This window comes from Haliotis rufescens, unplaced genomic scaffold (genome assembly GCF_023055435.1).
Source record: "Haliotis rufescens isolate VD_foot unplaced genomic scaffold, xgHalRufe1.0.p SCAF_28, whole genome shotgun sequence".
Lineage (NCBI taxonomy): Eukaryota > Metazoa > Mollusca > Gastropoda > Lepetellida > Haliotidae > Haliotis > Haliotis rufescens.
In genome coordinates this window covers 6,457,474-6,469,719 of record NW_025963979.1, presented here as the reverse complement: position 1 = coordinate 6,469,719, position 12,246 = coordinate 6,457,474, and the positions used below count along the sequence as shown (strand labels likewise).

The 12,246-nt window shown below is 40.7% G+C and overlaps 1 protein-coding gene across 2 annotated transcripts in view; it reads left to right on the top strand.

Moving 5' to 3' along the window:
• Nucleotides 1-12,246, top strand: part of LOC124139300 (cadherin-23-like) — a 72,981-nt gene that overhangs the window by 22,892 nt on the left and 37,843 nt on the right. For both annotated transcript variants that reach the window (XM_046506268.2, XM_048402695.1), the window contains exons 5-14: nucleotides 63-113; nucleotides 3,213-3,302; nucleotides 6,252-6,389; nucleotides 6,890-7,024; nucleotides 7,920-8,036; nucleotides 8,616-8,721; nucleotides 9,143-9,252; nucleotides 9,716-9,925; nucleotides 10,992-11,147; nucleotides 12,061-12,240. In XM_046506268.2, the coding sequence (XP_046362224.2) occupies nucleotides 63-113; nucleotides 3,213-3,302; nucleotides 6,252-6,389; nucleotides 6,890-7,024; nucleotides 7,920-8,036; nucleotides 8,616-8,721; nucleotides 9,143-9,252; nucleotides 9,716-9,925; nucleotides 10,992-11,147; nucleotides 12,061-12,240 (1,293 nt within the window). The remainder of the gene's footprint in view (nucleotides 1-62; nucleotides 114-3,212; nucleotides 3,303-6,251; nucleotides 6,390-6,889; nucleotides 7,025-7,919; nucleotides 8,037-8,615; nucleotides 8,722-9,142; nucleotides 9,253-9,715; nucleotides 9,926-10,991; nucleotides 11,148-12,060; nucleotides 12,241-12,246) is intronic.

The window sequence follows — 12,246 nt, the reverse complement described above, 5'->3', positions numbered from 1 at the left end:
TCAAATGATTCGTTTAATAATACTGTGTTTCATTGTTATATTTATTTTTCGTTTTATTTCAGGAAATAAAGTTCTCCGTGCAGGTTATTGCCATTGCCAACAATGGCCTTGTGGTAATGTTCTCACCCGTGTCAACTTTTCTTTAACGAATCTGATTCTATCATGAATATTTTTCGAAACATTGTTTATTCCACAGAGTTGCACATTGCAGACGCGTTCCTTTTTGATACATCAATCCCTGTTATACATTCACAATACATTGCGATAATGATTAAAGTAATCAATAGCATTGAATGCCAGCGTCGATGAATTCATGCATATTTATCGTCGGTAATATTTGACCATTGTTTCCTAGCGTTTTGCAAATCCGCACTATGTAGCACGCTGTTGCTTTTATTTGGTTTACCGTTATAATGTAGTTGAATGTACATGCTATATATACACAGTTTTCAGAATATGTTAATGCACTACGTCATTAGGTTTCTAGTACGTTTCAGATTCTGAATAATATTTCAAAATATTTACTTCCTACGCTTACTGCCTCTCTGTGCTCCTCCCTATAAACGATTTTGATATTGACTAATCTTCGATCGAAATCTCTCTGGAACGCATTAGTGCCACATTCTAAAATAAATCATAATCTACGTATATAATAATTACATCTACGTTGATGATACTTACATCGACGTAGATAATACTAACATCTTCGTAGATGAAACTTTCAGCTACGTATATGATATCATAATCGTACGTATCGTTACTCAGACAGGGATATTGTCTCGTAAAGTTGCGACCCTAGTTGGATACAAGTTTATACAAACATTTATAATTTTAATAGAGTGATAACTTAAGTACTGTTAATTAAATGTTTGGGAGCGTGTTGGGTGTTTATTTTCATTTGACCTTTTCCGTATTTTTACAACAAACTCAGATCATTTCAAATTATGAAATTATCCGTGCTAAAATATATACACAAACTGCAGAATTGTAGTGCTTCATAGGCTGATGACGAGTATTGTTTTGATATAGTATTTGTATAGTTTGAGTGGTTCTCACCCCTTCATGTTCAAGTTTTACCTCTTAAACCTAATTTACGTAATGGTGAAACCATGTTTGGTTGATATATAATTTCGCTAAAATTGTGAATAATGACCTATAGTTGTTGTTTTTTTGTAGAACATTTTCTGCTATCTTCATTGTGTTTGTAAGAGAGTGTGACGTGTGTCATCCTTTAGTAGCTTCGACAAATTGAAATGATGATTAGTTGATGATGATTAATGTTTAGCTAGTACGTCAATAAAGTGAGTGAGTGAGGTTTTACGCCGCTTTTAGCAATATTCCAGCAATACCACGGCGGGGGACACCAGAAATGGGCTTCCCACATTGTCGGGAATCGAACCCGGGTCTTCGGCGCACTTCACTAAAGACATATCAAGGTAGAAGTCAAAGAAACCAGAGGTTATATATAACTGACCCGGGACAATTGTCGTTTACTCGAGAAAATATTGTTACAGAAGTCAATAATTCGATAGTATATGGTACTTTCTTCTATGTATATTATAATATCATATACGTAGATGAAAGTATCATATACGTAGATGTAAGTATGATATACGTAGATGTAAGTATCATATACGTAGATGAAAGTATCATATACGTAGATGTAAGTATCATATACGTAGATGAAAGTATCATATACGTAGATGAAAGTATCATATACGTAGATGTAAGTATGATATACGTAGATGAAAGTATCATATACGTAGATGTAAGTAGGATATACGTAGATGAAAGTATCATATACGTAGATGAAAGTATCATATACGTAGATGTAAGTATGATATACGTAGATGAAAGTATCATATACGTAGATGTAAGTATCATTTACGTAGATGAAAGTATCATGTATGTACACGTGAGTATCATTTACGTAGATGAAAGTATTATATACGTAGATGTAAGTATCATATACATAGATGAAAGTATCATGTATGTACATGTGAGTATCATTTACGTAGATGAAAGTATCATATACGTAGATGTAAGTATCATATACGTAGATGAAAGTATCATGTATGTACATGTGAGTATCATAACGTAGATGAAAGTATCACATACGTAGATGTAAGTATCATGTATGTACATGTGAGTATCATTTACGTAGATGAAAGTATCATATACGTACATGTAAGTATCATGTATGTACACGTGAGTATCATTTACGTAGATGAAAGTATCATGTATGTACATGTGAGTATCATTTACGTAGATGTAAGTATCATATACGTAGATGTAAGTATCATGTATTTACATGTGAGTATCATTTACGTAGATGAAAGTATCATGTATGTACATGTGAGTATCATATACGTAGATGAAAGTATCATATACGTAGATGTAAGTATCATATACGTAGATGAAAGTATCATGTATGTACATGTGAGTATCATTTACGTAGATGAAAGTATCATATACGTAGATGTAAGTATCATATACGTAGATGAAAGTAGCATATACGTAGATGTGAGTATCATATACGTAGATGTAAGTATCAGATAGGTAGATGTAAGTATGATATACGTAGATGAAATCTGTTTCAGACTGCGGAACGTATACCAGCATTACACTTTATGTTTCAGCATAGTGAATGCGTCGTGATCTATATAACGACAAATGCAACATGATTCACCTTCTAAGACACTTGCCTTCACGTACGAGTATTGTATTTTAGATCATGCAACAATATATTTACTTATCGAGTTGGAAACCGGACCTGCATAATTATTATCATTATAGATCAATATATCCAATGACGGCCAAACATACGTAACCTCTTGATGATTTTATCTCGATAAGTACCTGGAAAATTGCTTGATCGCAAATAGAACTACACATATTTGAAGGCAAGTGTTTCAGGAAGCGAATCGTTTGTAGTTTTTGTGGGATCATGTACATCATAGAAGGGTTGTAAGTGCGGGTATGTTCCGAATATCGAATCTATTGGGAAAACACTATGGGACAGTCCGCAGCCCTATGCAGCGACTAGTCAATATCAAACTCGTTTGTAGGGAACAGCACACAGCACAGACATACGGTTACTGCAGCTAAATATTTACGTAATATTAATGACACAAAGAGTTTATAGCATACAGATTCAACTTCATACTGAAATCCGTTCTATTGAAGATTTGTTTTGGTGAACTTTCTTGCAGGAAACGGTTTCGCCTACTGTAGAAGTACTGGACGCCAATGATAACCCACCACAATTTCTCCGAGAAACATATCGGCAAATTATTCCCGAGGTAGTATTTCTTTTAGACTCTCTTACACCCCCCGAGCATATATTTAATAACACAGTCACCCCATGCCACTCTCGTCTCTTTCTCATATCTAGCAGTCCACACTCACTCCCGAAATTAAGAGACTTGTGTCACTTGATGTGATCACTGAGTCTCAGTGATCCATTCATATAACTTTCACAGCTATTTTGACCTTTACGCCAAAAGGCGGATAACCGAGACTGGTTATTGTCTTGCGTTGACGTTCTATATTTATAAAGTGTTGTTTTTGTTTAACCTCATACATAACTTGATTTCGGGACAATATGTTAAGTTGTGAAGTCCTTGCACGTTTTAGTCGTTATGGCACCATTATCGTGGCCTCAATAATGTAGATCAGTGTTTATTCAGTCTCTTCTACTTACAACTTAGACCTCATCCTCTATTATCCTGTCTTTATATCTATTAGACCGCCTCCGTGGTCTGGTGGAAGTGCGTCCGCATGGAGAGCGGAAGTTCCGGGGTTCGATCCCCGTCGCGTCATACCAAAAGACGTTAACAGATGGAACTTATTATTACCCTGTCTGGCGCTCGGCATTAAGGGGCTAAAACAAGGACTGGTCGGCTCGGAGTCAGCATACGGTGTCTGAGTGGCATGGTATCTCAGCGTGCTAGCAATTTAAATTGGCATCAGTTCAGACTAGTACAAGCAGCCACACACACATGCATGCATGTCGCTATATAAGTGCAATTAAGTTGGACGCGACGCCAAACATTTCACCTCGTCTCCATTCTATTATGATATATACCAGTACCCTAGGCGCATTCGCGACCATATTTTGTGACGTCACCAGCTTCATCTCTCTTATCACTATAATACCACAGAACCTCTCTGGCTCATGAGCTTGAAAACAACAGCCAGTCAAAATGCCTCTTCTTAACGCGAATTCAGATTCTGAATATATCTGCATTCAAAGCGAAGCCTCATCCGACCGCGCCCTCACTATATTTAGACGAATTGCAAGACCATGATGATGTTTTTTAGTGTACTAAGGCGAAGGAGGGGAGTCCTTATGCTACCATACTTTCGGGGTGTCGTTGTAGAAATCAACCTTAGCCCTGCGACTAAGTCTATGTTTAGGTATGGGAGTTCACCCTTTAACGCTAAGATCGCTTTGTCACGGCACCCAGGTTGTATTTGTGACGGCACAAAAAAATCAAGACGATTACTGGGGATATGTCTGCTTGTTTAAACCATGAAAGAAGAGTGTAATTGGTCGTCGATCTTCATCTTCCCGAGGCAAGGGAGTTAACTGACTATAAAAGTCCAGTTTCCACCCTTGCCGAACTCAATGTATTTAAAATCAGATCTAAGTTCTCGCTGCCGCATAACAAAGATCTGAGGACATCCCATTACGGGTCACGTCTGACCGACCTTGCGCGAACTTTGACCGACCGATGGAATTACCAATCAGAAGGCAGCTTTCTCGTGCTTTACGGCACTAATTGGCGACTACCCTTCGAAACATATTCTGACAAATTCTCGATTAAAAATTTTAAACCTGAACAAAAGATCATTCTGGAATCGCTAATAGATGGTCCAGATTGTATGGATTCAGTCGTTTAACCCGTAACTATCGTTCGGAATACCCCGTGTTAAAGTTTTCGAGGATGCATGATTTAAAATCACATTCCGACTGTCACTTTCATGATCTGGTAAGCGACGCTCTGATTGGTCGGATGAAAGGTCGTTCTGACGTGACCCCTACTGGGATGTCCTCAGATCTTTGTTTAGCGATAGCGAGAACTAAGATTTGATTTTAATGAGATTGTGCCGAACTAGGCTGTTATCATGGAATTACCTTTTGGCTGGACTAACGAATCTATGCATAGTCCAATCAAAATCGCGCAACCAAATCAAAATCCGGTTCGTAAACTGTCGTGCAGATTTCGGTCGACTGCAGGATTTGCAAAGCATGTGCACCGCCAACTCGTTGTCAACAGATATTTTCCAAACCTTTTCATGTTTTTTATTAAGGTGCTCACGTGATATAAGACCCGTTTTATCACAATAAGGATCTTGATTATCGATCAGATCGTCCTGACTGGGCGCCGCCATTTTGTTTGAAGCAAATGCAAGTGATACGAGAAGTGGAATCTGGTTGGTCCAAAGGATAGGCTTAGAAGGGACATAACTCGTAATAGCTACTAGTGGCGCTACGAACGAGCCCAGGAATTCCAGCCTTGATCGGCAAGGGTGGAAACTGGACTTTTATCTTTAGCCTTGTGCCATTCAAACCTTACTCAAAACGAAGCCTAGGTGGCGAATGGGTCCAGGGCACTAATACTAGAATGAAAATACAATACACAGGGTAATCGAGGATTTCAAGACAAGGCGGAAAATGGAACACGATTCCTGAGTAACACCACATCTTCATCGCTGTCTGTTCGTATAATTAATTGTTCATTGTTGCCTGTGGTCTAATCTATTTCGGGTTAGAATTGGTCCCCAACAAGATCATCTTCCCGAGGCAAGGGAGTTAACTGATTTTAAAAGTCCAGTTACTACCCTTGCCGAAAAAGGCTTGAATTTCAGGATTCGATCGTAGAGCCAGTAGCTATGAGGAGTTATGTACCCCTTTTAAAGTCAGTTAACTAGAATATATGCTTGTCCTAAGAGGCGACTTAATGGTTGGGAAGGTCAGGCTATGTGGTTGGGTTCATTACTTCTTCTCATCGTACCCAGACGGTGTGGATCGGCACTCATAATATCAAACACTAGTTTGTCCATACTAATTGTTTACTGGCCGCAGTAATGGATCTTGAATATTGCTGAGTGTAGCGTTAAACAAGAACAAGCAACAACAGAACAAAACAAACCGGGTGTGACGACCATTGTGACTACTGGTGGTAGCACATATCGTTCCCATATTGCAGCAGAACACGTCGGTTACGTCATGAATTTATCTGCAGGATTATGCCATTGGCAACGAGGTCATCAGTAATCTCAGGGCAGAGGACAAAGACTTCAAGGGCGGCGTTATAGTGGTCACGTGTGAGCCTGACGCAATCTTGGCCAGTCCGAATAACACTCACGAAACACACTCAGCGGTAAGACCCTCAGAGTATGTGAGTGAGTGAGTGAGTGAGTGAGTGAGTTTGGTTTAACGCCGTTTTGAACAGTATTCCAGTTATATCGCGGCGTGTCAGCTTAATGTGAGAGGAAAGCCCGAATTTATGCAGATCTCAGACGTTTACCACTTCGGTGAAACCCACAAGCACGGGTGTGGTGCTGACAAACCTAGAAACATAATTTGGGCGAACCGGTATTCGAACCCACAATCATAGGTTTCTGTCGTGCCCAAGGGACGCAGCTCTGCACAGAGAATCGCGACGCCTTAGAAGACTGGGCCACCCATACCCCCCTCAGTGTATGTGTATGTGGTGTAATGTGAGGAGCTGACGATTACATTCACTTACGTTGTACAGAGATATGTATATTTGGATAAACGATGTATATAACAGTGAAAAGGGGGCAATAGTCAGCGTTGTTTGTTCAATTAACTTTCAACTGGAACATGTGAAACTGATTTAATGTATTTACTTGGCAGTACGTGGAAGCGTGTGAGACCTTCGAGCCAGTCATGCTGCAGAGTAGCAACAAGAGGTGGCTGGGCAGCATCAGACTGCTTAAAACCCTGGACTATGAGACACGATCAACCTACCAGTTGCCACTGGTCATTAGGGTCAGTAACCATGTAGATGTGGATGTTCTGGATTTTTGTAATACTTGTGTTAAAACATTGCATATAGATATTCTAACAGTGTAACATTGTAATATCAATAATGTCTTCAAATAATGCATTTAAGTATTCGAACTTTATGGTGAAGGATGGATCCACAGTACCCCATACACTTGACTTTGTGGTGAAGGATAGATTCACAGTACCCCATACACTTGACTTTGTGGTGATGGATAGATTCAAAGTACCCCATACACTTGACTTTGTGGTGAAGGATAGATTCAAAGTACCCCATACCTTTGACTTTGTTGTGAAGGATAGATTCACAGTACCCCATACCCTTGACTTTATGGTGATGGATAGATCCACAGTACCCCATACCCTCGACTTTGTGGTGAAGGATAGATTCACAGTACCCCATACCATTGACTTTGTGGTGAAGGATAGATTCACAGTACCCCATACCCTTGACGCTATGGTGAAGGATAGATTCACAGTACCCCATATCCTCGACTTTATGGTGAAGGATGGATTCACAGTAGCCCGCACCCTCGACTTTTTGGTGAAGGATAGATTCACAGTAGCTCATACCCTTGACATTATGGTGAAGGATAGAATCACAGTACCCCATACACTTGACTAGTCCCAGCAAATGAGACGCTTTTCATTTCATTAGAAATCTCTGCTAAATGCAGCGTAGATTGTTGCTGAGGATTGGAGGAGTGGAATTAGTCCGATACTGTCTGGGTCCAGGCGAGGTCCAAAGGACACCCATATCCCAAGCCGTCGGTACTTTCTATATTCTAATACCAACCAGCTCCTTATGCATGTATACTACTTTTATTACCAACTGTCGGAAACACCAGTATAAAGTTCACATATATGTCCATGTTTACAGGATGGCACGTTGGCGCATATGCAGAGCTTTGAGATTACCATTTCTGATGTGAACGATGCACCACCGAGGTTCACCTACGTCCCGGAGAATGTCCCAATTAAAGAAAACCTTGACATAGTGGGTCTCAGCCTTCATTCCACTGAATACAATACACAATATATAACGAAACCCCTTTAATCCGGAACCCCACCTTCTGGACGTTATTGTTGAAGACGTATGTAGAAATACAAAGGAACAACCTTCTTTACCCATTTTTTGTTAATCAAAAACCAAATTGGTGTCGATTTCCCTGGCACCACCCGAATAAACGAGTTTTTTTCTGAAAGTAGAAGCACATTGACGTCTGGAAGGTTTCTTCACAGTGAAGCCGCCTATATCAAGGAAAAGTGAAAACTCGTTAGTGTGGACCCTGCTTTTTCCTGGGCAATTGTTTTAGAAATGACTACATGTATACGCAGGCCATTAATCTGTACCCGTTATTTGTTAGGTCGGATATCTGTAACGATATCATACCATCCGGATAAGCCGTACCATTCGGATAAACAACATTCATTACCCTTGTTTCTATGTACTAATAGAATAGAAGTGACACTCTTGTGCAACAGTGCAGAAGTGACATGATTATCAAATTGAACGGACTAATCTTAAATTCATCTCCAAGAACACTTTTCATTGATGACACCGTTTGTGTTTCAGGGTACTGTTATCGAAAGAGTACAAGCTGAAGATGGAGACACTAACAAGAGGCGCCCGATTCGCTATAACGTCACCCGGTGTCCCGAAGACACCTCGGCCAGAAAAGGTGATGGCAGAAACACATACGTTAACGGTTATGTAGGTCTACCCACCACTGACATACAGCTTTGGGTGTTTGACCACAGTTGGACTCAATACTGCGTCAATTATGACAGGGGGCACGGGTGGCCCAGTCGGCCCAGGCGCCGCGATTGGATCTGCAGAGTTGCGTCCCTTGGGCACACCAGAAACCTATGATTGTGGGTTCGAATCCCGCTTCGCCACGATTATGTTTCTAGGTTTGTCACACCATACCCGTACTCGTGGGTTTCACCGATGTGGTAAACGTCTGAGACCTGCATCACTTCCTCCCACATTAAGCTGAGACGCCATGATATAACTGATGATATAATACTGTTGAAAGCGGCGTTAAACCCAACCCACTCACTCACTCAATTATGACAATTTAATGCTTCTTGTTAATGCAGATGCTGACAACATCTTTACCGTGAACTTCCTGAACGGCACCATATCAACGAAGACAAATATTGATCGGGAGAATGCTTTCGTCATCGCGGGCCTCAAACTTTGTATCAAGGTATTGTTCTACTTGGCATACATAACGGTGTTTGAATGGCATTCAGTGAACTTAACAATATGCAAAAATTAAAACATATCCTGTACTGAAACCAATAAATTGATACCCCTAAAACAGTCAATGGCCAGCTGTCACGGTGCTAAAAGAACACAAACAAAAGACACCATGAATGCACACTTGATACATTAGAGTATTCAATTTTGAGCATGTTTAAACACCCCCAGTAATAATGTTTTTTTAATATTATTTACTGTGTTGAACAGGTCAGGTTTTTGATGGATGATCTAGAGTCTGTATGATGTTGAAGCGTCCTATTTGATATCTATTTCTTGTAAGCTTAATATGATGCACATGTCGTGTTCCTGTAACATATCTACTACACCCCACAGACAGGGATAGGATGGTGTTAGACTATATCTATCCCTCAAAACAACGCTGACTATGAATATCTTTCTCTTTCAAGGCTCAAGAACTTAATAACAAAACTATACCAATTAGTCTAGGAAACGATTCCGAGACAACGGCTGTGGCATTGATACACATTGATGTACAAGATCTAAACGACCAGATCCCTTCCTTCAGCAACGACAACTACAACACCTCCATCTATGAAGACATCCCCGACGGCACAGCCGTACCAGGCATCGCCCTCACAATAACGGATCTGGACAGCGTAAGTTGGGCAATGACGTTCACATAACGTTGGCAGAAAGAACCAGATGGAAATAGTCACTGAATCTCAAAGCAGGTAGAGAAAAGGGATGTGTTGGGGTTAACAAATGAATGGCAAATGTATACGATTAATTAGAATGACACACAGCATTAAAGACACCTTCGGTCATTGTTGTTTCAAACACCAACTAAAGTGGCAAATACATCATCGTGATAATAATTTGATAATTATATTTTTTATGGGATATGTGCTATACAACGGTACAAATTTATCCCGCTTTGGCCCGGACATTAAGTAAGGAATGCTTGTCATATTTTGTTCTTTTATGAAATGTGACCGCCTCCGTGGTCTAATGCTAGGGCGTCCGCCCGGAGAGCGGAAGGTCCGGGGTTCGATCCCCGGCCGCGTCATACTAAAATAAAAGATGATACTTGTTGTTACCCTGTCTGGTGCTCGGCATTAAGGGGTTAAATCGTTAAACAGCCGATTGGTCGGCTCGGAGTCAGTATACCGTCTGAGTGGGGTATTCATGCTTCGGCATGGGATCTCAGTGTGCTAGCACTATAAATCGACATCAGTCCGGACTAGTCCACACACACACACACACACACACACACACACACACACACACACACACACACACACACACACACACACACACACACACACACACACACACACACAAACACACACACACACACACACACACACACACACACACACACACAGAGAGAGAGAGAGAGAGACGTGCATGCATGTCGCTATGTAAGTGCAACACTCTTGGCCGCGTCGTTAAACCCCACCTTTATGAAATGTACATTTAAACAAGACCCTCTCCAAATATGACTATTATATATTTTACTTTCCCTAGAGACCCCTCCTCTAATAAATGGTCCATTATACAGATGTATATATTTATTTGGTCACACGGAATAAACCATTGCAGCAGTAAGTACAATCAATCGGCTTGGAAGTACGACCAGCATGCAAACGAGTTGTCAGATGTCTGGTTTCATCTGAGAGTCAAGATATTTTATGGGAGCTTGCGTTTGTTCTGTGTTACCAGTATCCAGCCAACAGCTACGATGTGCGACTCGTCAACTACCAAGATGTTTTCGAAGTCTTTCCAGTTAATGGCACCGGTCGTAATATCGGGGGAATCAAAGTCAAAGACACGTCGAAGATTGACTACGAGAGTGGCAACCGACTGTTCGAACTCCGAGTACGTATATTGTGGCTTTCTTTGTGGCCTTGTAGTTAAGTGTTGACTCACAGTGACCACCCGCCGTCATATATGCCACTGTCCTACGAAATATCCTAGGATTGAAAGTCCATGATAATGTTGTCTACATTAATTAGTGTCATGGGACTGCTAATCTAGAGAAACATTATCCGTGGTGTAATATAGTCATGTATGTCCAATTATCACAGCACAAGATTTAGTCTTACTGATATCAAATAGCATAGAAAACACACAGATAGGCATAACTCGATTTAGATATGATCTACACGACAATATAGCTACTATTCATTGAAAGTACCATTCCTACCAACCGTAGATGGGTTCGTAAAACCACACAAGTGATCCCACATATGGAAAAGTGTATCCTATTATGAAAGAGTTTGGTTAAAAGCCGCTTTGAACAATATGTCAGATATATATCGGTAATGCAGGTTCAGACGTTAACCACTTTGGCGAATCAGACGAGCATGGGCGCCGTGCTGACAAACGAAGAAATCGTGGCAACCGGGATTCGAACACACGTTCATAGCTCTCTGACGCGCCTAAGAGACGAAGCCCGATGAATTGCAGTGACTTGGGCGATTGGGCCACCCGCGCTCTGTATACTGCTAGAAAGGAACTATTCAGCGGACTTGTATATGGCATCATGTATTTTCTTTGTTCAGATTGTTGAAGTTCATGTTTGTTTGTGTGAGAATATGTTCTGAACATTTGTTCTGGAGGAAATTATATACCAGGGTTATTGGTCCCTGTGGATCAGTATACCCGGAATGAGAACTGTATTTCCTTCTCTCAGTCAATTTGTAAATATGATTTTTTATTCCTCCGGAATATTTATACGTAGCATTGCTTGGATTAATTCATCCCTCACATTTGTTCACTCCCTGCACAGATAATTGCGTACGAGAACAGGTTTGCTGAAGGTGGCTTCCAGCCGAACACCGGGTCGACCAAAGTGTCCATCCATGTTTTAGATGTCAACGACAACACCCCGAAGTTCTCTCAGAATGTTTACAACGTTTCTGTGATGGAGAAAGACATTGGCACACAACCCTTCATCACTTACATCCAGGTGAGT